This window comes from Phyllopteryx taeniolatus, chromosome 3, assembly GCF_024500385.1.
Source record: "Phyllopteryx taeniolatus isolate TA_2022b chromosome 3, UOR_Ptae_1.2, whole genome shotgun sequence".
Taxonomy (NCBI): domain Eukaryota; kingdom Metazoa; phylum Chordata; class Actinopteri; order Syngnathiformes; family Syngnathidae; genus Phyllopteryx; species Phyllopteryx taeniolatus.
In genome coordinates, this window is record NC_084504.1 from 26,076,680 (window position 1) to 26,100,852 (window position 24,173).

Below are 24,173 nucleotides of genomic sequence, written 5' to 3' on the forward strand. Positions count from 1 at the left end.
TACAGGTTAAATAACTGCAGTGGAATCTTGCTAGTACAAGCCAACATGCACTATGTTCTGACAGGGATGGTCATAGTCACAAAAAAAGTGAATGATTACTTGCCTTTAAACTGGACACCACCTTCAAATAAAATACATTCAAATGTGGTGTTTTTGAATGAATGAAAGAAAAAAACAAACAAAAAAAAAGCTTTAAATACAAAGGCCTACTGCAGTTCCTGAAATATTGGCCACTCTTCAAATAGACACTGTGCCCCACTGAACACCTCCCTCAAATGAACACCACTCAATATTTCACTCTGTGTAGTGAATGATTGAGATACGAGGTGAACTACTGAACTAGATGTTTGCCACGATATTGTAAATTATTGAGATGCACCCTATATGTTACTTATCCTTCACTCTTGAGGCATCAGTATTTGTAAGCAATACTGTACTCCTAAATTTTCATGGTAAATCGTTTGTAGATCAGTGTCATGTGAGAGAAATAGTTAGGAGGAAGAAATCATTTTGACCAAAATCACAACCAAAGTCAACAATGAGACTAAGACTACAATGGATAGTAGAACACCTGAGTGGTTTGTAATCTTTTTGTTTTTTTTTGTTCCTTCGTCTCTCGTAGTAGTTGTAGTGTCTGTACTAGGTTGCCTGTGTTACAAAGGGACACGCCCGAGGAATTACGTCAAAACATTTGGTTATTGCGAGGTAAATTGGTCGCGTACAGTATTTATGACTTAAATATTAAAAACAAAATAGCACACACCAAAGACACAGGCATCTCTGTACTTTTTTTATTTACCATAGAGTATTTCCTGCTCACCTTGGAGCCGCACATTATTCAAAGATGAACATACAGCACAAATATATGCATATCCCATTCTTCCTCTTTGCTTGCACATATTTACACAGTTTATCTACACTTCTTTACAAAGCATAGAAAGAAAAAAAATGCATCTCATGTTACATCATGTATTTTAGTGGCTCTATGACGAGTTGCTTGATATCGGCAGAGGGTCCATCTGCAGTTCAGTGTTAGCAGCAGAGTAAGCATTGAAGAGATCTGACTCAGTGGATTTCCCCCCCCCCCCCCCGTCTCCAAGAAATGCATTAGCAACCGGCTTACGGGAACAAACGGTGCATTGCGGGAAAATGCGTTCAGTTTGTTGGTAGACCAAAGGAAAAGGAAGTCTCTGCTATGTTTATCAGAGGGAATCAATCATGTTGTTGAGCTCCGCTCGTGCAGAGGCTCATTAGAAGAACGCGACTAACGGGAGGCACATTTCTAAGTGGTCTTCATCCCAGAGGAAAACAAACTAAAGGAACGTACGTTCGGGCTGCAGAAGATGCACGGAGCATGGGATCATTCCATTAGAATTGATCTGGTTCAACCATCTGGCAAAGCAACAGCACTGAGTTTAAAAAGCAGAACCATGCAGATTCTGCGCACACACAAAAACAAAATCGTATATGTTGAGATTTTAGATTGTTTTTGTGTTTGAGACCACCAGCTAAATCAGTCATGAGGACACTTATGTTAAAAACAGCACAAAAAAAGGCTTAAGGTCTAAGGCAAAACTTTAACTAAAAGTGCAATAATGGATGATTTAGCCCCTGCGACATAGCCTGTAAAAACAGTAATTTTTCCACCTTTATCGAGGTCATAGTTATGTATAAATGCCACCAACGTAGAATTGGGGAACCAAGTCACACCGGCAATTTTCTGTCTTCAGAGGTAGCATCAGAGCCGTAAACCACCTGAGCGTTAAGATCATTCTGCTAGGTAGCGGTTTTACTTTCACCCTGTTGTGTTGAAGGCAATTGTCACTGTCTGACAAGTATTTTATACGCCCCAATGTCCTTTCATTATCTTATTGCGGCAATATTTGAAAGCAATTGTTGCTGTCCGAAATGTATTTTAGATGTCACAACAGACATTGGTACTGACGTCACCAGATTATCTGATTGTGGTCATTTTTCTGTTGTTGCTGTAAAAACTAGTGATTACTAACCAGTGTGACGTGAGTGATTACCATTTGCGTAGTGGGAAATTATCCAATTTCACTTAATTCGTCCGTAAATAATTATTGTACTACATATGAATTCATTTTTGTTCAACTATCTATGCCATTGATGTATAGTGATGTAACCGCATAGTGATATTTTCCTTTGGTGGTGTGCCGTGAAATTCTTTCAAAAGTAAAATATATGCCACGGCTCAATAAAGTTTAGGAAACTGGTATAAAATGACAACGACACTGCATTGGGGGGAAGAAGTTGACATGGAAATTTACCCATCTTTGGAGGTAGTATTATTAACTGTAACAAGAAGCTTAACAACCACCACTCATAAGTCCCACCGTGTTGTACAGAAAGCAATGTTGCGGCCCAACACGTATTTTTTACATCGACGGAATCTAATTATCTGATTGCGGGATGCTGTGTGAAACTCCACACTTTTTACAGTAATAGCCCACCTTCATTGGGTTCTTAAGCAGATAAATGCTGTCTTTTTTCCCCCTTTTTTTTTTTTTTAACAGCTCTGATGCGGCAATTTTGTGGGATCTTTTTTTTTTTTTTTTCTAACAAAGGCTATTGTTATCCTTCCCCAGTCATATGGCTATAAAATGAGGCTGGTTGAGCAGTAAGGCAACTGACCACTAGTAACCGTGAATAATGGATGCATCCAATTATTAATTCATCCTTCTCCACTCTAGGCATTCCCTCCTCCTCCTCGTTGCCTGCTCTAGAAGAAGCTGCTAGATTATCCAAGAGTCCCTCACTACTGGGGATTTAGCAAGTTAAAGTTTTGTTCGCCACAATTTATCAAAGCAGGCCAGTATGGCTTCATCCACAGAATGTAACTGTATCACTTGTATCACACAGTGGCTCCAATTCACTTGACAACATTTTGGGGTGGACAGCTGGTGACAGATGGATGCTGAATAGGACAGCTATTAAATATAAATAAGGGGAAGCACATGATTTCATTGGAAACTAAAAATAGCGAGGGTCATAGGACTGTGCCCTGACAAACACCGGTGTTAAAAGAGATGAGTCTGTGGATTTATGATGCTTTTCAATTGCACAGTACCAGCTTGGCTCTACCAACCTCCATTTTGGGAGGGGGGGGTGTCAGTTGTCCACGTCAACCAGGAAATCTGTGAAAACCACACTGCATTGAATGCATCAGTCAGAAAGAGACAAGCTAGCAACAATAGAGCAGAATGAGGGTGTCCCTTATTTACCTTATGACAAGGGGGAATATTATTGAAGGCCATTCCAGCAAAGTGGAGACTGTGGAGTATAGTACTACAGCATCCAGAGCTAAGGCACAGCAGTAGGTAAATCATCTCGACCAATGAGCTACTAGCAGCGTTTTTTTTTTTTTAATCAAGTCGTACGGCATCTGCTTGGTGCAGTTGGAACCCCAGCTGACCAGTTACTCGAAATAGTACCTCATTTGGCAAACCAAGAAGGTGCTATGCAATGGAAAAAAGGCTTTGTGGTTCGATCAGGATGGAGCAAACCAGGAATAGTATTTGAGTGATTCAGGATGTTAAAATGCTGTCACCAAATTACTAGCCCGTAAGTGGGGATTCACAGCAGTGGTAAGAACATCAGCAGGTTGAGCAGGATTGTGAGCAACTTCCAGCTGGAGCATGAAGACAAAGATGGCTATCAAGCAAGCTCTTGTATTGAATAGTAAATGCCTATGAGGAAAGGTCGGCGCACAGCTCATAAGTCCTGGGTGAGTACACAAAGGAAAATGAAGCACCTTCCCCAATAGGCTCCATTTTATTGAAACTTGCCTTAAGGAAGTATGCTCATGCTTGATTTTTTTTTTCTACTTATTTTCAAAAGTCAAAGATAGACTGGACCCCTGCAGGTGGTTCTTGGCCTCAACTCCGTTGGGTACACCGCTGCTGCTGTGATACACCTGATCAAACCTCCACATTAGTAAACAAAGCCAAAGGGAGGATGAGGAGGAGGAACCAGTGGGAGTTGGTGGGGTGAGACGGGAGATCAAACCTGGCAGGCTGGAAGCAAACTGGAGCGCTTTGAAGATGCCTCATGAGTAATGGAAGGGTGTTACTGGATAGGGATAATGTTTTTTTTCCTTTTAAGGATTGGATGTATCCAAAATTATGATCGTAACCAGACTGGATTGTGACATGGGGAAAAGGGTGGTGGCTTGGTGTTCTTTGATGATATATGAATGCTCTGTCCATAAGACGCACATTAGCGACATGTTGATTATGAGAGTGTTTCTAAAAGGTTTCAGGTCCATTCTACATGATACTGAGCCTGCGTGGTCCATAATGGAAATAGCGCTGCCGCTTGGCAAGAAACCATAGCAGACGGTTTTCCTTCACGTTCTCAAAAATGGGAGACAATTTGGCACCAGGAATGTTTTCCGGTCTCTGGTGATTTTTGGCACATATATTTCTTAACACTTAAACTGACTGCAGTCTGTTGACAAAAAGGCAGCTTTAAAGAAGAGTCACCCCACAGCAAGGCCACGTTGCAAAGTTGCTATGGAGTAGCTGTGCACTCCTAAGTCTTCAAATAAAAAAGGAGGCCTGGCAGCAGAGACTCCTGTTGCCTTGGATTTGACCTGCCGGATGCTCCTGTCAGCCACAGTTGCCGCTATTGTCCCCTCCATGTCTGCTGCAGCTGGCGGAGGCGCTCGAAGGCCCTCTGGGTGATGTTGAGAGCTGGGTGGACTTTCCTCAGGCTGGGCTCTCCCATCAGAGACAGACCGCACAGGCCCAAGTAGGCGTGCAGAGGGTCTGGCGGTGGGAGAAAGGGAGGGACGAAAGCGGTCAGCATGAAAGATATTGAATGAGAGTGAAAGGGGAGGAACTAGGTCAGGGACGGTGAACACGTACTGTATATGAGTGGAAACATCTGCTCGTATCAGGCCAGTACACCAAATTGGTGAATGGCGCTAAACCAGTTCTGGTTCTACACCCAGTTCCCTGTTGGTTTCAATAAGAACATACTTGGGAATTCTGTGTCAACAATGATTACAAAAAGGGTTCATCACTAGCACCGTTCCTTTTGGTGATCGAAACACGAAGAACCAGTGCTGTTTTTGGCACCAATACTGAGAACACTTTGGTGTGACCCTAGCTTAACTGGGGTAGATGCATACCGATAATTGAGCTAAATGGGGCTACGTTCACACTCCAGGTCAATTCCGATTTTATATGTGACATGTATCTTAGTTTTTTTTCTTGTCAATGTTAACAGTACAATTCCGATTTTTCTTATCCGACCCCAGCCTCTTACGTTTGTGGATATAAATCGGATGTGTATCCGATGGGACCGCAGTCTGGACGCTCAGGTCACACTCATCTGAGCTACACGTTATCAAAAGCCAAAAACGGTCACAATTGTTGGACAAAACAAATGAAACAAAAAGCATTGGCGGACAAAGGTGCTGAAAACTGTTAGTGGTGAAAAGAAGATGCTGTACAACTGATAAATATATGGGGGAAAGACTCCGTTCAAGCACAAAATCCTTGAAATTTCCACAAATGTGTCATATGAGTGACCGTAAATTCCGTAAATAGAGATTTTGTGCGCATGCGCTAAGTGACGTCGTGTTTTGTGCAGATGCACTTCACAGATGCATTATGTTCACAGTAAAAGTCGCATTTGTTTTGGTAATGTGAAGGACTACATGAAAAGACCAAATTTAACAAAAATAATCTGAATTGGGCATCATGCCCTGCAGTGTAAATGTAGCCTTCATGCATTTTCAAAATGACTCTGAACACACTTCAAACCACAGGATCATCTGTCAGGATCATCTTTAGTAGCCCCCAATGGCCTTTGCTGCCTTTGTTCTAAAGAGGGAGGAATCTGGCTCAGAATCGGTGACATATCTTTAGGCGTGTACCCCGCCTGCTTTAAACCACTAGAGTGGTCGTCACCCTCAATTACTAATACTCAACTAAACAACCATCTGACCTCCCATTAACCAACCAAAGACGAGGACCCTTTATTGTTGTTGCCCTGCTCCTTTGAGCAGCAATGAATAATTCAAAAGTGGTAGCCGTGTGACCCCTGTCCCCTGGGATCTGAGTAAAAGCTGTGCACGCCTGTAAATGGACTGGTAATTGAATTATAATGAAATGGCAGACGATTGGAAGGCTGCATCATTATCAATCAGTGCATCAGTCAGGATTTACAGCATCTATACCACAACATGAGCGCATTGGACCAACAACTGTCACTGGAGCTATAAAAACAACCAATGTTACTAACAATCAAACAACACATAAATACAAACGTCAAAGCTGCCGTGTGATGTAAAGTGGGTTCAATTCATTCCAGGCTACCATAATACCCAGTACCATACCAGCACAGACAATGCTTAAATTACATTTTTCAACATCCTGTTTAACATAGGTCAACCACTGTGAAATAAAGCTAAATGAAAACTCAAGGTAAAACTGTTCACCCTTTGACAGATGGAGAGGGAACAGTTAGGTTTTTGCACAGCAATACTGTCGCCTAGTGTCGTTTTAAAGGGGTTGCTGGTATTAACAAGTGTACACTGGTCCCTTGAGATACGAGTCACCCGACTTGCCATTGTTCGGCCGATTTTTTTGCTTTGACCTGGAAGCACAAATTTCAGATACGATTAGTGTATGGTGGCAGTGAATTCAACTCACTTCACAACAAGCAGCAGTTTGTCAGATAGTGAATAATACTTCAAAAAAGAGGCTTGCAGCTGTTTAATGCCACTCCCAGTTGAACTTTAATGTCAAACTAAATATAACATGAAGAGAATTACACCTTGTGTGTTTAAAACAACCACACAATTTAATACAAAATGCTACAGAAGGGCTAGCGAATAGCACTACTAGATGCGGCGTTATAACCCTTAAAGCAACTCATATTTGAACACAAATGGTGAATCAACACTTGTAGACAACCAATATAACAATACCTATAGGCATATATTCTTTATGCTTTGTGTAAAATGACGAATACTATTGCAGTTTACGGAGTTACTTGCAATAGTTGTGAAAGTCTTCTTCGTTTTTTGTCTTCATGACTGTATTATACTGCCACCTGGGGGCCAAGTTGCACACACCAGGAGGAATCGCAATGAATTAATCAATGCAAAAACTGCTAAATTCCTTACATCTAATTTAAATATGTTATTACTTTATGTTTTATAAGGTACAATTTTATAGAATACTATTTCCATCTTAAATAAAACTACAAATGTAGTTCTTTTTGGGAGGCTGGAACAGATTAATGGCATTTCCATTCATTTCAGTGGAAAAAGATTATTTAAAATACGTAAAATAGTGTTTTGAGTTACAAGCGTGTTCACTGAATAAATTAAACTTGTATCTCAAGGCACCACAGTATTTACATTAACAGACACTGGATAGAATTATTTGTAGATGTAATGTTACTTGTCAAAGTTGAGGTAGAACATTGTTTTGGCGTTTTACAGTGGTTGACATCCTTACACTTGTAAGATAATGAATACTACATTTCCATAATTTCTTATGAATTCTACTTTATTAAATTGGAATGTTTGACCTCAGGGATTCCACTGTTTTTAAATTCCATGATTATTGGATTAATACCAAGTTATGAAGAGTCAACAAGTTATCTTAATTCATGTTACACACACATGATGCTACGGCAGATGTCTAAATTGTCAGTTTATTTATGATTGTCTAAAATCAGGTTGAATGTCGGCCATTTTTCAGTTTAGAATCTACTGCCAACAATCTACGTATAGTAATTAAATAGTCTTCATTATATGATACAATAACAATTAGGCCATACGGCAATCTACAAAGTACTAGTGACTGTATAGAGGAGCTTTTAAAAAAAGATTACCTAATAGTCCGTCAAAATAAAAGGTTTAGCGTAATCTCACAAATCTCACTATCTTGACAAATCCGATTGTGTCAAACATTCACAATGTTTTTTATTCTGCGCGAATGAGATTTGCATTGCTTTCTTTTGTGTGGAACATGCAAAGCAATCTGTACCTTAAAACCCCTTTCATCCCTTTTAAACGTTCGCCTTTGTTCTGTAGTATTCACGAGGTTAGTGAATACAGAGGCCGCTTTGCCACATTGGCCTTTGTAACGTGAGCGCGTCAGTCTCTGGGCTCATCAATTACACATTAGAAGGACACACAGACATTGAAACAAGCCTGAACCGATCAAAGTGTAGGATAACAGTTGGTTGGTGATTTTAAAAGGAAACTTGTGGAGAAATGCGAGGGAGCGCTTCCTTTGCTGATACTGTTACTGCACACTTACCTGGATGGCTGTCTGGCCACTTAGCGAAGCCACCAACCAAGCGATCCTGCGTGGACAGGATGAACGTCCTGTTCTTGTCAAAGTTGGTGTACTGGAACACATCTAATAGCTGGGACAGAAGACACGGAATAATGAGCATTAAGTAAATTTTCAGAGCATTAGAGAGGCCAACTACGGTGGCCGTTTTGCATTTCTATACAAATAAAGCCGTTGCACCTCTAGCACAGTTGTGACCTAAATATTCACACATTAGCTACATTGCCTTGATGCTTCCGAGGCTTACTCATCGCCGTTTTGAAGTCGACATCTCTCTTATTTTAGGATCACGCGTGTACCGCTGGCATAGTTATGACCCATATATATGCATGTACAGCTGAACATCCAAAAGAGTTACAATTCGTTTTTTGGGGAAAATTAAGCCAATAAAGTAAAAAACAAAAAGAAAAATCTTGAATGTTAAACCATTACAGACGTGTGGTTTGTGATGCCACCACAGAAGGGGAATGGTAATGTGTAATGATAACCATAGAAAAGGAAATGGATCTCACTGTAACATAGCTGTCATTCACATTCTAGTAATACCCCTAAAACGTAACAATATCCCTCTGTAAATGCCTTCCTTTTCCCATTCCACTACTTCCTGCAAGGCATCTTTAAACGGTGAATACTTTTTTTTGTTTTTTTAGTTGTTTAGTTTAGTTTTCAGTAGTGGGTGCAGGTGGGAAAAATATTTTGACCATCCGGTATTTTTTTGTGTGTTCCATTTATTATTATTTTAATTTTCTTTTATGATTATTTTGTTGGCTTCACATTAATCGGTGATGGCTTTTACCCCGCCACTATCTGACCTTGCATTTTGTGTTTTAAAGAAACACGTTTTTCATATATGTATTTTTTTATACATAAAAAAAAAGAAAACACACAGCCAGCATTGTTATAGCATTATATCTTAAATTTTGATCATTCAAAATCTGAGAAGATACCTTAAATGCACTACAAACACTTTTGTGGCATGCACGAGGGTGTAGTATTTGTTTTATTAATTGTTTGGTTAAATTCGGATACAAAGGTGACGACTTTGTATTTTCATTTATGATCAGATTTATTTCCTACATTGCATTGTGGAAAATGTGATGTTAACACCCGTGTACATTTTAATGATTTACTCAAAGAAAAAGCCTTGCATACATTAAACACGTGTGCATACCTCAAGCGTTGCGCCCACCCAAAACGAGTAGCAGGTGTCCACGGGCTTGTTGGGGCGCCCGTGAAAGCCACTCTGCTGCCTCATGATGCACCAGCGGCGGATCCTGTCCAGCTCGCGCCGACTCAGCGCCTCCTCCAATCGACCCATAAGACACAAGGAGGCGATGGCGCAGTAGGTCCAACCGCCTGGGCGCACAAAGATGGACGGGCACGGCAAGACGAGAGACAACTCTCATTATGTTTTAATAAAGTGATGACAGATGAGTATAAACAGATGATGTCTGTGTAGGCGGGCCCTGCTCCTCCTACACAAAGAATGCGTCTACCTGTGCATTGATGTTGGCATTTTTAGTTTATACCTTGGAGATTGGAACATATTTATAGCACTAAACACTCTAATTAATGAAAACCTGCATTAGGGAATGTTTCCAGACGCGATGTGATGGTATCCGTTGCCAAAAACACTTTTTACAGTGTGGGTGTGCAAACATACTTTGGGGACAGATGGGTAATTTTCATTGAGTCAATATGTCTACAGATGTGTGAGGGAGAGGGAGGGAATTTATTCGTACAGTTGTGGGCGTCACGGTGTGCTAGTGGTTAGCACGTCTTCCTCACAGTCGAGAGGTTCTGGATTTGAATCTGTGCTCGTGGTCTCCCCACGCTTGCGTCCGTTTTCTCCGGGCACTCCGCTTTGCCCCCACATTCTAAAAACAAGCTTGGTAGGTTCACTGAAGACAAAATGTACCTTGCCTCTCACCCAAAGTCACCTGGAATAGGCTCCATCCCACTTGCGACACAAAGAAAGAAAAGCACTATAAAAAAAGGAATGGATGGCTAGTACAGTGGTTAATTGACTAACTCTTTATACGTGTATTGACAGTGGTGTTCTGCAGTATTCCTTTGACGTGACATATTTGTATGCAAAACTAATGAGATTTCATTTGAGCAGGGATTAATAAACAGCAACAGTGAGAGGAATTAATTGATAATCCCATAAACCAGTTACTACAACCCTTTCTACACTAACACACTGGCACACACCTTATATAATCACATTATAACACTTCCATTTTAAGAGCAAAACTGGGGCTTATGACTGGTTGCTCCCTAACTTACTTGCAATGTTCTCCTGTCCCCAGTGAAAGTAATACTAGAAGATGAAGAAAGCAGATTCACACAAAATCTGGATTTTTTTTTGTTTTCCATCCATCCATTTTCTACCGCTTATCCGAGGTCGGGTCGCGGGGGCAGTAGCTTTAGCAGGCTCAACTCTGAGTCCCTCCCGAATGACCGAGCTTCGCACCCTATCTCCAAGGGCGAGCCCGGATACCCCGCGAAGGAAACTCATTTCAGCCGCTTTTATCTGGGATCTCGTTCTTTCGGCAATGGCCCACAGGAACGTAGATCGACCGGAAAATTGACAGCTTCGCTTTTCGGCTGAGCTCCTTCTTTACCACATCTGAGATTTGACTTCCCGACGGACCATCCTCTCCAGCAACCCAAACAGACCTTACCAGGGAGGAGTGTGATTCCCCTGTAGTTGGAACACACCCTCTGATCCCCTTTCTTAAAAAGGGGGACCACCACCCCAGTCTGCCAATCCAGAGGCACTGTCCCATATGTCCATGTGATGTTGCAGAGGCGCGTCAACCAGGACAGCCTCACAACATCCAGAGCCTTTAGGAACTCCGGGCGAACCTCATCCACCTTTGCCACCAACGAGCTTTTTAAACACCTCGGTGACCTCAACTCCAGAGGTAGGAGAGCCGTCTCAGAGAACCCAGACTCTGCTTCCTCATGGGAAGACGTGTCGGTGGAGGTGAGGAGGTCTTCGAAGTATTCTCCCCACCGGCTCACAACGTCCCGAGTCGACGTCAGCAGCGCCCCATCCTCACTATACACAGTGTTGATGGTGCACTGCTTCCCCCTCCTGAGACGCTTGGTGGTGGACCAGAATTTCCTCGAAGCCGTCCGGAAGTCTTTCTCCATGGCCTCACCACTCCCCTCCCATGGCTGAGTTTTTGCTTCAGAGACCACCAAAGCTGCATTCCACTTGGCCAGCCGGTACCCATCAGCTGCCTCAGGAGTCCCACAGGCCAAAAAGTCCCGATAGGACTCCTTCTTCAGCTTGACGGCATCCCTCACCGTTGGTGTCCACCAACGGGTTCGGGGATTGCCGCCACGACAGGCACCGACCACCTTACGGCCACAGCTCCGGTCGGCCGCCTCAGCAATGGAGGCGCGGAACATGGTCCACTCGGACTCGATGTCCCCCGCCACCCGCGGAACATGAGCAAAGTTCTGTAGGAGGTGGGGGCTGAAACTCATTCTGACAGGGGATTCTGCCAGACGTTCCCAGCAGACCCTCACGATACGTTTGGGCCTGCCAGGTCGGACCGGCATCCCCACCATTGGAGCCAACTCACCACCAGGTGGTGATCAGTTGACAGCTCCGCCCCTCTCTAAACCAGAGTGTCCAAGACATGCGGCCGCAAGTCCGATGACATGACTACAAAGTCGATCGAACTACGACCCAGGGTGTCCTGGTGCCAAGGGCACGTGGACACCCTTATGTTTGAACATGGTGTTCGTTGTGGACAATCCGTGGTGAGCACAGAGTCCAATAACAGAACACCACTCGTGTTCTTATCGGCTTCTGTAGCTGGGGATCGGATCGCCGAGGTCCCTGCCTTCGGCCACCGCCCAGGTCACACTGCACCCGACCCCTATGGCCCCTCCCACAGGTGGTGAGCCCATGGGAAGGGGGACCCACATACCCTTTCGGCCCCATGGGTGCAGGCCCGGCCACCAGGCGCTCGCCTTCGAACCCCACCTCCAGGCCTGGCTTGAGGGGGGCCCCGGTGACCCCCGTCCAGGCAAGGGAAAACGTTTTCCTGAATTGTTTGTCATCATAGGGGTTTTTCGAGCTGTGCTTTGTCTGGGCCCTCACATAGGACCTGTTTGCCATGGTTGACCCTACCAGGGGCATAAAGCCCCAGACAACTTAGCTCCTAGGATCATTGGTACACACAAACCCCTCCACCACAATAAGGTGCCAGCTCAAGGGGGGGATTTATTATTATTACTTTTTTAAAGATCAATTTTACAATTTTTTATTTCCAAGTGTGATTGCCTATCCCAGCTGACTCCGAGTGAGAGGCGGGGTGTACACTCAGGACTGGTTAACCGGCCAATCACAGGGCACACATTGGACAATTTAGAGTCTTCAATGAACCTAAAACGGCTGTTTTTGGAACATAGGAGGAAGCTGGAGTACCCGGCAAAAACCCACATAAGCACGGATTAACATGCAAACTCGAACGCAGAATCTCAAATCTTTTAGGCAAACGTGCTAACCACCAGCCCAATGTGCTGCCAGCACAACAAATAATAGCAACATGCAAAACAAAAACACATGGCTTGTTGAGATTGAAAATTGAGACAAAATGGTACCCCTCGTGACGACTAGTCAAGTTCTTTGGCCAGCATATTATTGCAGGTAATTGCCCGACATGGTCAAACAAAAACTAGTTAACGTGTGAAGAGAAGCTTATACTCACCATGTGACTCTCGCCCGGCTCCCTGACCAAAACCGCTATCGTACGACTATTATTGGAAAACAGAAAAGACAACATTCAATCAATGATGGATAGCATTGTCTTGCTTTGAAAAAGCCATCAGGGAATTAAGTTGCTCTTTATTTTAGCAAGACAATGCCAAACCACATTCTGCACATGTTACAACAGTAACAATAAAGTTTATCAGCTTGAACATTAAATATCTTGTCTTTGTAGTGTATTCAATTAAATATAGGTCAAACATGATTTGCAAATCATTGTATTCTGTTTTTATTTATGTTTAACACAACATCCCAACTTCATTGGAATTGGGGTTGTAAAACCAAAAACAACAACAACAAAACTGCCATTTTATGAGCATTGGTTGCAATATATTTGTTAGTTTTTCCACACAAAAAAAATATACTTATACATAAATATTGCATTTTTATTCATTTACTGTAAATACTTTCAACACATAGCATTTACATACAACTATTATATTAATTTCTATCAATATTGTTTTTATTTTCATTGCTTTTCCACAAAATGTTTACATTTATAAATATTACAACTGTAAAATATATTTACTGTTTTCCAAAAATAATTCCACTTCATTAAAATATATTTTACCATACGTATTTTTTAAATCTATGATATTACAGCCTCCAATCACCTATGTTTTATTATAACAGATGTTTCATACACTGTACATATTGGGTGTATTAGCATTCAGCAATCTGTTATTACATATCACTGTCAATAATATTATAATCCCCACTTTGCACTCATACTAAAATATTACAGTTGCATCAATAGACTATATTTATTACTTACCATTTACCAACATGCAACATCTAAATCGGTTTTCTGTTTAGATTAATTCAAATTCTAAACGCTGCTCTTTGTTTGTAGCACATTGTATCAACAGTATCAATATATCAGATCACAATATGTATATTATAATTTATATTTTTTTGGTTGTTAATATTTTTTGTGGTGAAAACAAATGTTAATATCTCTATTTGTATTATAGATGCCTTTGCACAAGTAAAGGCCTCCCCACAAATTCTTACCCATAGTAGATGCCTGATCATCACTGCAGTTAAATAAATACCACTAGTCATGACATAAGGAAATACAGATACTACATAATAAGCAGTTCAGCTGTAAATTCCAAATTCCTAAAAGCTAGGAAATCTTTTGAAAAATGTAGCCTGTTGATATAAAAACAGAGCTTGCTGAATAATTTACTGGTGAACTAGAAAAACCTCTGCAGCAGTTTAAGCACCGTGACGCCCTCCATTCATTATAAATGGAGTAGTTTCCGAGAGTGCCACCATTTGGAAGGTGGGTGGCCTCATTCAAGTCTAGGTCTGGTGAGTGGAAACAATCGGAGCCTAAACAGCGTTTAGCCTTTCACTGATCACACTGTACAGGTGACTGCTCATCTACTCACCAGGCTGCCTCGAATGTACTCAATGGCCTTTTGGATGTCCATGCCCGACCAGTCGTTCAGCATGTAACAGATACTGGCCGCGCAGTAGATAAAGCGGATGTCGTTTTCGCTGCCTTCTGGCACGGCGTAGAAACTGCAGGGAACAAGATGGATGGGGGGTGGGGAAATTGCATTAGTCACCATGTGAGTCAAACACAAATACACCCCCCCCCACCCAGAAACAAGTAGTAACTATAATTGCCTCACTCGATATATCCTATGATTGACACAGACAAAGAGTTTACTTCTGAGCCCATTTGAACTCTGTTGGTAATGAAATCAGCAGCACCAACCAAGTCAGGTAAACAATCTCTAAGATTAATACAAGTTTTTGCTTGTAAACTAGTTCCTAGTGCAGCATTAAAAATTACATCTTTAACTAAGATTAACGTTCCGGTCGACTCAGACGTGATCACTCCACAATGTTGTGTTCAGTGTACACTTCTCACAAAAGTGAGGGATATTGTGTTTTCAGATGAACCTAAAATTCCCTAATATAAACTATTTGAATGTACTTGTCCAACTGTTCTGTGTTTCAGTACTTTTTGGTCAACTTGCTGTTCTCTTAGTGGCCACTACCCTCTGAGAACATCCAGTCTGAGGCCTCACAATGGCGACGAACTGTTGAACGTTTGGTAATGTCTTGATCTCTTATGTTCAAAATGTGAACAGCAGGATGTAGAGGACTGTTCAAATACTAACTCAAATTGAACTAGGAAATAATATTGGTCGATTCATGAGATCCAATTCCTAATCTGAATTTTGCCGTTCAGTTAGAGAACAACAAATTGTGCAAAAAGTACTTAAACATTCAAAAGTTTAACAAAGGTCAAATTAAGTTCACCTGTAAAGCTCATTGTGCATTTCAGGTTCACCGAGAGCTAAAAATCCCTAATTCCTTGTGGGTATATACACGTGTGTGTGCGTGCGCGTGCGTGTGTACCGACCTGCCGTCGTCCAGCTGCAGCGCCCTTAGACCGGCCAGGCAGGCCTGCTTGTTGACTCGACTCAGATCGTCTCCCAGTATGAGTAGAGAGCAAAGGCCCGTGTAGGTCATGGCGACATGGCCGCTGTCGTACGGATGCAGCACCCCCGGACCCTGAATAATAATAATAATAATAATAATAATAATACTGGTAATAATGATTGACAGTCATAAAAGTGCTAAGTCACTGTTATAAGAAATATAGACATAATCAGTTTTAGCTAGAACACATTTATTAGAAAAAATGTCAAATCTTCCATGTTTTGGTCCTTGCTCAGTATATACGCCAGTGACATGGAAAAGGGCGGGATAATAAGTCGACCCAGCATTTTTCTTCTTTTTTAGGGAACGGTGGCATGGGTTGACCCCCCCCCCAATTCTAACTCAGTAGCAGACTCAGAAAAGGTAGAAACAAATTCACCAGTTTCCCCCATCGATATGTAACTGGGTGGTCATGTGTATCACAGCAGGACGCACAAGAAAAAGTCAAGACACATGCACATATTTTAACAGGACGTCAGTGATTTTGCTTTGAAGCAGCCACTTTGAGCATATTCCTTGCACGTCGATAAATTCTGATTTAAGAATGAATCCAAATGAGCCAGACTCAGATGCCTGTATACTAAGCAGCTGGGCAGCAGTACATTGACATAGAAAAAATAAAAAAAGATAAAAGCATCTTGACACGTTAAACGTAGTTGATATTGATTGTACCAGAAGTTACCTTGGTGCTGTAAGGAATTCCGATGTGTGACGAGCCTCGGAAACCACACCGGCTGAGGTTGGATTCTGGGAAAAGATCAGCAGCGAAAGATATTAGACATCATTATGAAACAGTAATAAATCATCCCAAATCACTGTAAATTTTAAAGTTATGGCGCAGCAGCCAAAACTGGCAACACGAGAGTGCTGCTGCCATCTAATGACCATCACTGGAACGTAACACTGAGTGGAAGGATTTTTTTGTTTTTAAGTTCTATTCTACTCATAAATATAATTTGAAAATGTAACCGACTTGTACATGTTGGATATGTTGTGTAATGCTTGCCGTCAGTGTGGTTCACTCACGGTCTTCCGTGGGTAGAACCTGCAATGAGTAGATCCACTCGATCATGACATCGCTGTCGATGACATCCAGAGCATCGAGCACATCTAGCCCGGACAGGGCAAAAAATATGATGGTCAGCCTGGAATGGAGAAAGTCAGCTAACTTAAGTTAGCAACATTTTGGGAGCGAAATGGTGTCGGCTCGTGAACAGTTACCAGCTAGTTATGATGATGCAAAAATGCCCGGCATTAACGTTAAAGTGACTTTCTAGTCACGTAATTTGTGAAATACATATTACTTGTAATGAAGGCAGTTGTATTGTTCGGTGTAACAAGTTCCTGTTGCTGTCATAACTTCACTAGCTGCTATTAACAGGCATGCTAACTAGCGCTGGGGAGTCCCCGTTAAAAACAACAACACAAAAATGGCTGTCAAGTGAAAGGCCTAGGCTTCGCTCGGAGCTGACCTGGTAGTCTCCAGGGAGGCGTATCTCTCGGGTAAAACCTGCAGAGTCCTCTGGAAGAAGCGTACATGTCGGTCTCGGAGAAAGTCGAGCTCCTCCAGCTCCTCGGAGAGATTCTCCTCTTCCGCCATCTTTGTTTCCAGCTTCACATCCGCGTCCATAGTGAACATTTCCGCTGCGCGTGTTTTTGTGTCAAAATAAAAGCGTCCCGCCGCAAAACGCGGCTTGTTAGGTTTCAAAATAAAAGCGTCATAGTGGAGTTTTTTTTTTACATTTTTTTTCCGTTCCTCCGAATTTGTACCTTACTCGAAATCTTTTTGTCAGATATTCGTCATATTTGTATCAGTTTAAAGCCTGTCTATTTCTGTCCAACTTTTTTCAAAAAAATTTATGTATGCTTTATTTTTTCAGCAGACTTTTGGCCAAGAAGCGGGGTACACCTATTGACAATTTTAGTCTTCAATGAACCTATTATGCGTATTTGGAATGTGGGAGGTAGCAGAAACCCAAGCAAGTATAGGGAGAACATGCCAACTCCACAGAGCCAAGATTCAAACCCAGAACTTCTCAACTGTGAGGCTGACACACCGACCCCTATCGAGGCCTTTTTTTTTTTTTTTTTAATTATCAAATGAAAACGGCACTGGGTAATTTGATTCAGCAGTGGCACAAAAACAATTCAGTTTATTCATAACAATTAGACTGTATAACACCAAAGCAACATTTGGAATAACGTAGAAAAAAAGCCCAATTCGTTTGCTGTGAAAACTGTGAATGCTTGCACGTCTTCACAGCCCCAGTCTCCAGCTGGGAACAGCTCTGCAAAAAAATTAAATACAATTTAGGTTTTAAAGAAAAATTCAAACATAACCAGCAGTTACTGGATTGTAAAAATGCCATTATAGAAGTTCTAAATTGTATTTAGCACTCAGCATAATACACAGGAACATGTTACAAACATCAGACCTGTGAGACATGTGAAGCAGCGGTCCAACCCCTGAAGGTCCCACGCTCTTCATGCGCTCCTCCCATCCCTTGGTGGGCCGCGTCAGCCTAGATGGGTCTCGGACAATGTGACCGTCCACCTGCGGCAGGAACAAGGCAATTTAAATTTTAAAAAATACTAATATATATCTTCTTTTTTTTCCATCCACGGTGCTCACTTTCTCCTTCAGCTTAGCCATGATCCTCTCCCGACGCTCTTGGTCCTCTTTTTGCATCAGCAGCTTCTCCTGACGCTTGGCCTGCACTCGCTCAAGGTCCTGCAGTTGTTAAAACAAAATCAAATGCAAATGCACTGGCGAGCCAGTCCAGGGTATGACCCTAATGAGGACAAGAAAATGGATGCGTGTCTAAAAATAAAATAAGACTAAGCCAACAAAAATACCGGTAAGACAAACATTTTTTAAAAAAAGCCCTTCAAGTAATATATTTGGTCCTAGAAAAATGTTTATCTTTGTTTCCCAAAGTAAAAGCAGATGTTTTGATTAGAAACATAAGACTATCAGTCTGCTTTCATAGAGTTCTACAGAAATTTGAGAATATTTATTGCAGAGATGCTGAAATTCTGAGGATTTGGACAACTTTAAGTCAAACAATAGATTTGATAATCGATGAGTTGTCGATTAATCGATTAATTGTTGCACCTCGAGTCGTACAATAATAATAATAATAATAATAATAAACATCTGTAAGAAACATTTTGTTCAGAAATTTAGTATGGCCCCTGTTATGAAAAAGGTTCCCCTGCTAAGTAGCGTTTGGGTTGTACATATCCCATGATCCCTTGTGTGTTCAGTACCCTTGTAATCAAGTATTTGATGGCTTTTGTTGCCTCCTTTCTCCTCCTCGTCTTCCTGTCACGCTGCTCCTCCCCTCCGCTCCCTTGCAGTTCCTTCCCGGCACTCGGCTCGGCCTCCCGTCGCAGGCGACGCTCCTGCTGATCAAGCCGAGCGTTACGCAGCGTGGAGATCCAGCGCGGATCGGCGCTCACCGCGTACATTTGACCTTCGGTCCTTGTGGCTCGCCCCGGCTCGTCTCTGCTCCTCCGCCCGCTCCTCTTTCCTTCTCTTGACCTCCTTCCACGCCTCCAGCCGCTGAGTCAACCGCTTCTTCTCCTCCTCACTTACAGAAATCGTCACACAACAATCTACGATAAATATTTTGCTTTTCTGTTTGTTCTTTTACTCCCTTACTTGTTCTGCTGGAACTTTGAGTCTTTCTTCCTCCTCTCAGCTTCCACCGCTTCCGCCTGCTTCTGTATGCGCCTTTGGCGTTCGAGTTGCTTCCCGCTTTTCCATCTTTGGATCGCCTGCACACGGAAAGCACTATGTGGCAATTTTTACTCTTTTCTGCACTCTTGTGAATGTAAGAGTCCAGCATGTCCACTACACACACACACACACACACACGCAAGTAACAAGACATGCCTGGTTATAACAACTATCCCAACGTGTATCCAGTTGTTTATAATATATACCAGTGTACCGCTACGTGAGCCGTTAATAATAACTACTTGCTTTCTCCTTTACATGAAGTGTATATTTAGTTTATCCTAAAAACAAATTACTCTTATTATTGTTACCTAATATTCCTATTACATTCTATTAGTATTATTATTAACACAAAGTGAATGATGGAAAACTAACTTGCATTTCAAGTATATTTAAGTTATATTTGCTTTTTTTTTTAAATAATAAATATGGTATGGTAATATTTATTGTCAGTCCTCAGTATATGTGGAACATACAGAGGGCCAAAATTACTTTTCCAAGGTCACTGTCACAAAAACAATAACACAAAAATATATAATAAATACATTTTTAAAATACAATATACTGTATATTTGAATATTCATGTTATTTTATTTATTCAATATATTGTCCGTTTATTAAGTTCATAATATATAAATATATAATATGTTTAGACGTTGCCATAAGTTGCTGCATAGTTGACTTACATTGGTATGTTAAAGACTTAAAATTGTATATACTGCTTATACATCTTAACTATAGTTTATGTTATGATATTATCTATCTAAGGCAATTGAGAACAGAGACTAATTTGTAACAACGACCTGGCATTGATTGATTATGATATCACATTTACTATGAGTTTGAGATTTTCAAACGCATGGAACAATCAAAAAATAAAATGTCAAAAAGAATCAGAATCAACGTTTGGGAGTGTAAATTATTATTATTATTTTTTTTTATTGTTTATGATGTATTTATTGAAGTTATAATGTATGTAAGTTGCTAATGCTCATTTCTGTTACCTACAGCAAACATTCAATGAGAGCTCAATACTTTTATTTCGGGTTGTTTTGCCTGTTTGGAGTCACATTCAGTCGTTACCTCTCTCCTCCCGTCCTGCAGGAGGATCAGCTCCTGGTACCAGCGCTCGTGTTCCTCTATCTCCTCCTGACTTTTACTGGGCAGATACAGTTTGGCCTCGTTCCTGAAGCCTGCCTGCCCGCCCCGCTTCGTCCAGGCCTGTCAATCAAGAAGACAACTCATCCGCGATGCAATTAAGTTACGAAAAACATGTCTCGCGGACGAACTGTACCTTGAGGAAGGCCTGGTGATCGAACTCCTCCCAACCGCCGCAGATGCCTCCCGTTCTCTGAAGGAAAACTTCCAGAGCTAGGACCTCGGAGGGGAGGTCTCGGTCCAAGGCTTTGCTCTGTTCGTGAAAACAACAACAGAGGTCAACGAAATTAGACAGATAGGAGGATGAGGAGGAGGAGGAGGAGGAGGAGGAGGAAGAAGAGGAGGAGGCATGAACCTTAACAGCTGGAACGGCAGAAACTTTACAATCGGACTTGCTGGAAAGACTCCAGTTTTCAACCTTCTTCTCATAGGCCGCCATCTCCTGTGCGCACATCCTCTCCTCCTTCAACAGCTCTCCAAAGCTATAAGATGAACAGAGAACTACACAATTTCCTTTATATTTGTACATGTTTCGAGTGGAACCTCCAAAGCGCAGCACAAGCCATTCCGTGATGCTGCTTGACTTCCAAGTTTCTCAGTTTTCTCCATTGGAAGCAATGTAAACTAACGTGATCTCGGTTCAAACTGTCAGAAAAGCTTTATCAACGGTACATGCAATGCTTTAAGTGATTTTTAACATGCTTAAAAGTCATAAAAGTGCAAAACAGACCAAAGAAAAAGCCAAACACACTAGTGGATTAATCCTTTGTGATGCTTACTGAGGCAAAGATTTGCTGACATCTCTCATGATAATGGTTTGAGCTCCAAACTGTACCACCTTTGGGGCTTTTTGACTTTGGAGGTTCCACGGTATTATTCTATGAAGGGGAAAAAATAAAAAAGTAATACAAGTCCGGAAGTTTTTTTACCGAAAGCGCTGCTCTTCTTTCAAATTGTTGATTGTAATTTCCACCTCGGACATGATCTGCTTCAGCTTCTCTATCACTGCAAAAGATACAACAATTATTCAATTTTTTTTTTAAGCTTTAATAAAAAAAAACCGGAATGAATAAAAAATAATAATAATACTAAACCCTAAGTGAATTTTGCTTCTGTTCTATGCCACAAATCAACTTTAGGACAAACAGTGATGATATTCACAGAAGAAGAAATGAAAAATCTTATTGTGACATTAGAAAGGAGTCGTACTGCTCAGGAAAATATGAGCAAGGCCATCAATTAAATATCGATAACATACAGCCGTTATTCTCAGAGTGTGCTATGTACGCGGGCTCACTCTATTGATACGTGAAAGAATCACTGCTAAATTAAAGTTCACTTCTCGAACCTTGAAGTTGAAAACATTTGCATTTCATCGTTTTGAAACACTTGGTATTTTTTTAGGAGGTACTTTGTGTAAAATGTTTGCGAACTGCTGACATTCTCTAATGAGACACAAACATGACACTTATTCATTCCGCAGTGACTGCGTGAAAGTATCGCTCAGCAAACATCTTCCTGTTCCCGTCCGTCGTTTACGTCTGTCGGGGGTCTTCAAAGGTTGAGAAGTTTTGCTTTATTGTACATGGTTAAATGTATTTTATACTCCTATGGCAGTTAATAGTGTTAACATGTTACTAAAACATCTCCTGTGTAGTTAATAAAGGTTTTAACAGCATGACATAAATGATCGTGTTTATCCTTGGAGGTTCCATTCTCTCTTAATAACTGGTTATATGGCGTGACTTACGTTCTGTAGTTGGTTTCATATCTATCAGCTGTTGCTTAAATTGCCTGACGCCATTTTTAATCTTGGCCAGGTGCTTCCGCAGCTGCATCTCTGAGGGAGGAAACGACAAAACAGAACGAATAGAAACACAACATAGTCCCTGAGGGCATGATTCAGTGGCAATATTTCCACACTCGGACTCACTTTCTGCACTTCTCTGTTCCTCCAGTGTTTTCTCGTACTCGTCCAGCGCTGTCGCCACGTCCGTCCATCCGTTTTTCCTGCACTGGACACTCAGTGACCTGTCTTTTTCCAACTTGTCAATGCTGTGGAAAACATGAAAAAAACAAATTCATCCTTTTCCTGTAAAGTTGGACACAAATCTCCTGAGACTTCAGCTTTAGTGAGCGTCTAACTCCACAATTGTGTTTTGCTTTTTCTTGTGAAGGGTACCAGTGATGCAAAGAGGAAAAGTACAATGATAACTATAAATCCCAAGATGTTATTGTGACATAAGAAAGTGCCTCTGTACAGATTTCAGCCCAGTGAGTAGCAAAATAGTGATCTCTGATTCTACATATGAACTAATTGTATAGAGAAGCATCCTCAAACAAATGATGTTCTACATTACAGTTGCAATGGGATCCTAAAGCTCAAGAACATGAAAATATTTTTTAGGTGTTGTTACAGCAACGTTCAACTTACAGTCTCCGGGTGCTTTCGGCTTCCTTGAGAAAGTCCACGGCTTTCAGTCTGGACTCTCTCTGATCCACATAATCCTGGTTAGCAGGGGAGGACGGAGGCTCTGAATCCCCCTGTACGGGTGCATCTCAATAAATTGGAATATTGTGGAAAACTTCTTTCAGTAGTTTAAGAGGAAAAACTGAATATTGTTGACTACTTACAGTAAATTAAAAAGAAAATCTCTATCTCAAGAAATTCGATTACATAAGAAACTTTTGATGAACATTTCTTTTTAGTTAATTTATTAAGACGCATCTGTTTAGTCAACTCAAAACACAGAAGTTTCTAACTTCAAACAGACAGACAATTCTGATGTCTATTTAGCGAGTAATGGTTGGTAAATTGCAGCGACAGTACTGTCGTCGTATTATGACGTCACCGCGCGACTTAAAAACAAACACCTAACAAAAAAAAAGTCTAAAAGTGTCTATAATAATGACATAGAATAAAGAACTAAACTATTTGGATATCGTGTTTTTGCTGACTCAATAGTCGATAAAAGACCAGTTTTAGTCTGGTTTAACTTAGTTTTAATAACGTTAACCAACGAACTGGCGTCTACATTTACTTATTGCTATGTATGTACGCACCATTTATATAACACAAACTACTAAATCCTAGACAAATATCCTCTCCTGCTTTGTACATACACGTTAAACACCACAAAAAAACTGAAATTATGTATTTTAACTACAGTATACCAGCGACTTTGACCGTTATAGTTACCGACGATTGTTGACGGGCGGTTGCTAGGGCTGCCATATTCGTTTGAGGATTTCAATACAGCAAACTTTATTGAAACAGCAAATTGAGGATTTTGCGCCTACAATCCAGCAGAGGGCGCTGCTTGGTGGTGCCGAGTACCTGTATCATCGACTGGTGTGTTGAAAATAACTTTTTTTTTTTGCTCAATAAATCAGAGCCGTAGAAAAGAAATATACAAAAAATGTTTGGATTTGATATGTTTTAAAATATGTTATTTTGATTTTCATTGGTCATCATATTAAGTGCCCCCCTCGCTTCTGCAAGCGCACCAAGGCATGATACTTTGTTTCTTCTGTTTGTAGCACACAAACAGTTAGTGGCGATGTGCAAAGCAAAGCATGATATATAATGTGAACAAAAATAAAACAGCAATTGAATGTCTGCACTGTAGGCTTCTTTTTTTTTTTTTTTGCAGCAGCAGCAGCAGCAACCTTTTTA

At 41.2% G+C, this 24,173-nt stretch overlaps 2 protein-coding genes across 3 annotated transcripts; both read right to left on the minus strand.

Moving 5' to 3' along the window:
* Positions 1 to 777: 777 nt before the first annotated feature.
* pggt1b (protein geranylgeranyltransferase type I, beta subunit) lies at positions 778 to 17,245 on the minus strand. Of its 2 annotated transcripts, none has more exons than XM_061767911.1 (9): positions 17,070 to 17,245; positions 16,624 to 16,707; positions 16,280 to 16,344; positions 15,518 to 15,669; positions 14,532 to 14,664; positions 13,076 to 13,121; positions 9,514 to 9,698; positions 8,307 to 8,415; positions 778 to 4,790 (listed from the first exon to the last, which is right to left on the minus strand). In XM_061767911.1, the coding sequence occupies exons 1-9, from the start codon at positions 17,134 to 17,136 to the stop codon at positions 4,648 to 4,650; spliced, it is 984 nt and encodes a 327-aa protein (XP_061623895.1). In that variant the 5' UTR covers positions 17,137 to 17,245; the 3' UTR covers positions 778 to 4,647. The 2 variants fall into 2 exon arrangements, with proteins under 2 accessions (XP_061623895.1, XP_061623894.1); XM_061767910.1 differs by having other exon boundaries at positions 16,624 to 16,742; positions 17,070 to 17,243.
* Positions 17,246 to 17,704: 459 nt separating this feature from the next.
* LOC133475282 (coiled-coil domain-containing protein 112) lies at positions 17,705 to 23,734 on the minus strand. The gene is made up of 14 exons (XM_061767909.1): positions 23,697 to 23,734; positions 22,932 to 23,041; positions 22,431 to 22,552; positions 22,248 to 22,337; positions 21,427 to 21,502; positions 20,853 to 20,979; positions 20,634 to 20,750; positions 20,423 to 20,560; positions 19,262 to 19,377; positions 19,067 to 19,190; positions 18,868 to 19,002; positions 18,230 to 18,328; positions 18,033 to 18,151; positions 17,705 to 17,885 (listed from the first exon to the last, which is right to left on the minus strand). The coding sequence occupies exons 1-14, from the start codon at positions 23,730 to 23,732 to the stop codon at positions 17,855 to 17,857; spliced, it is 1,440 nt and encodes a 479-aa protein (XP_061623893.1). The 5' UTR covers positions 23,733 to 23,734; the 3' UTR covers positions 17,705 to 17,854.
* Between the last annotated feature and the right edge of the window lie 439 nt (positions 23,735 to 24,173).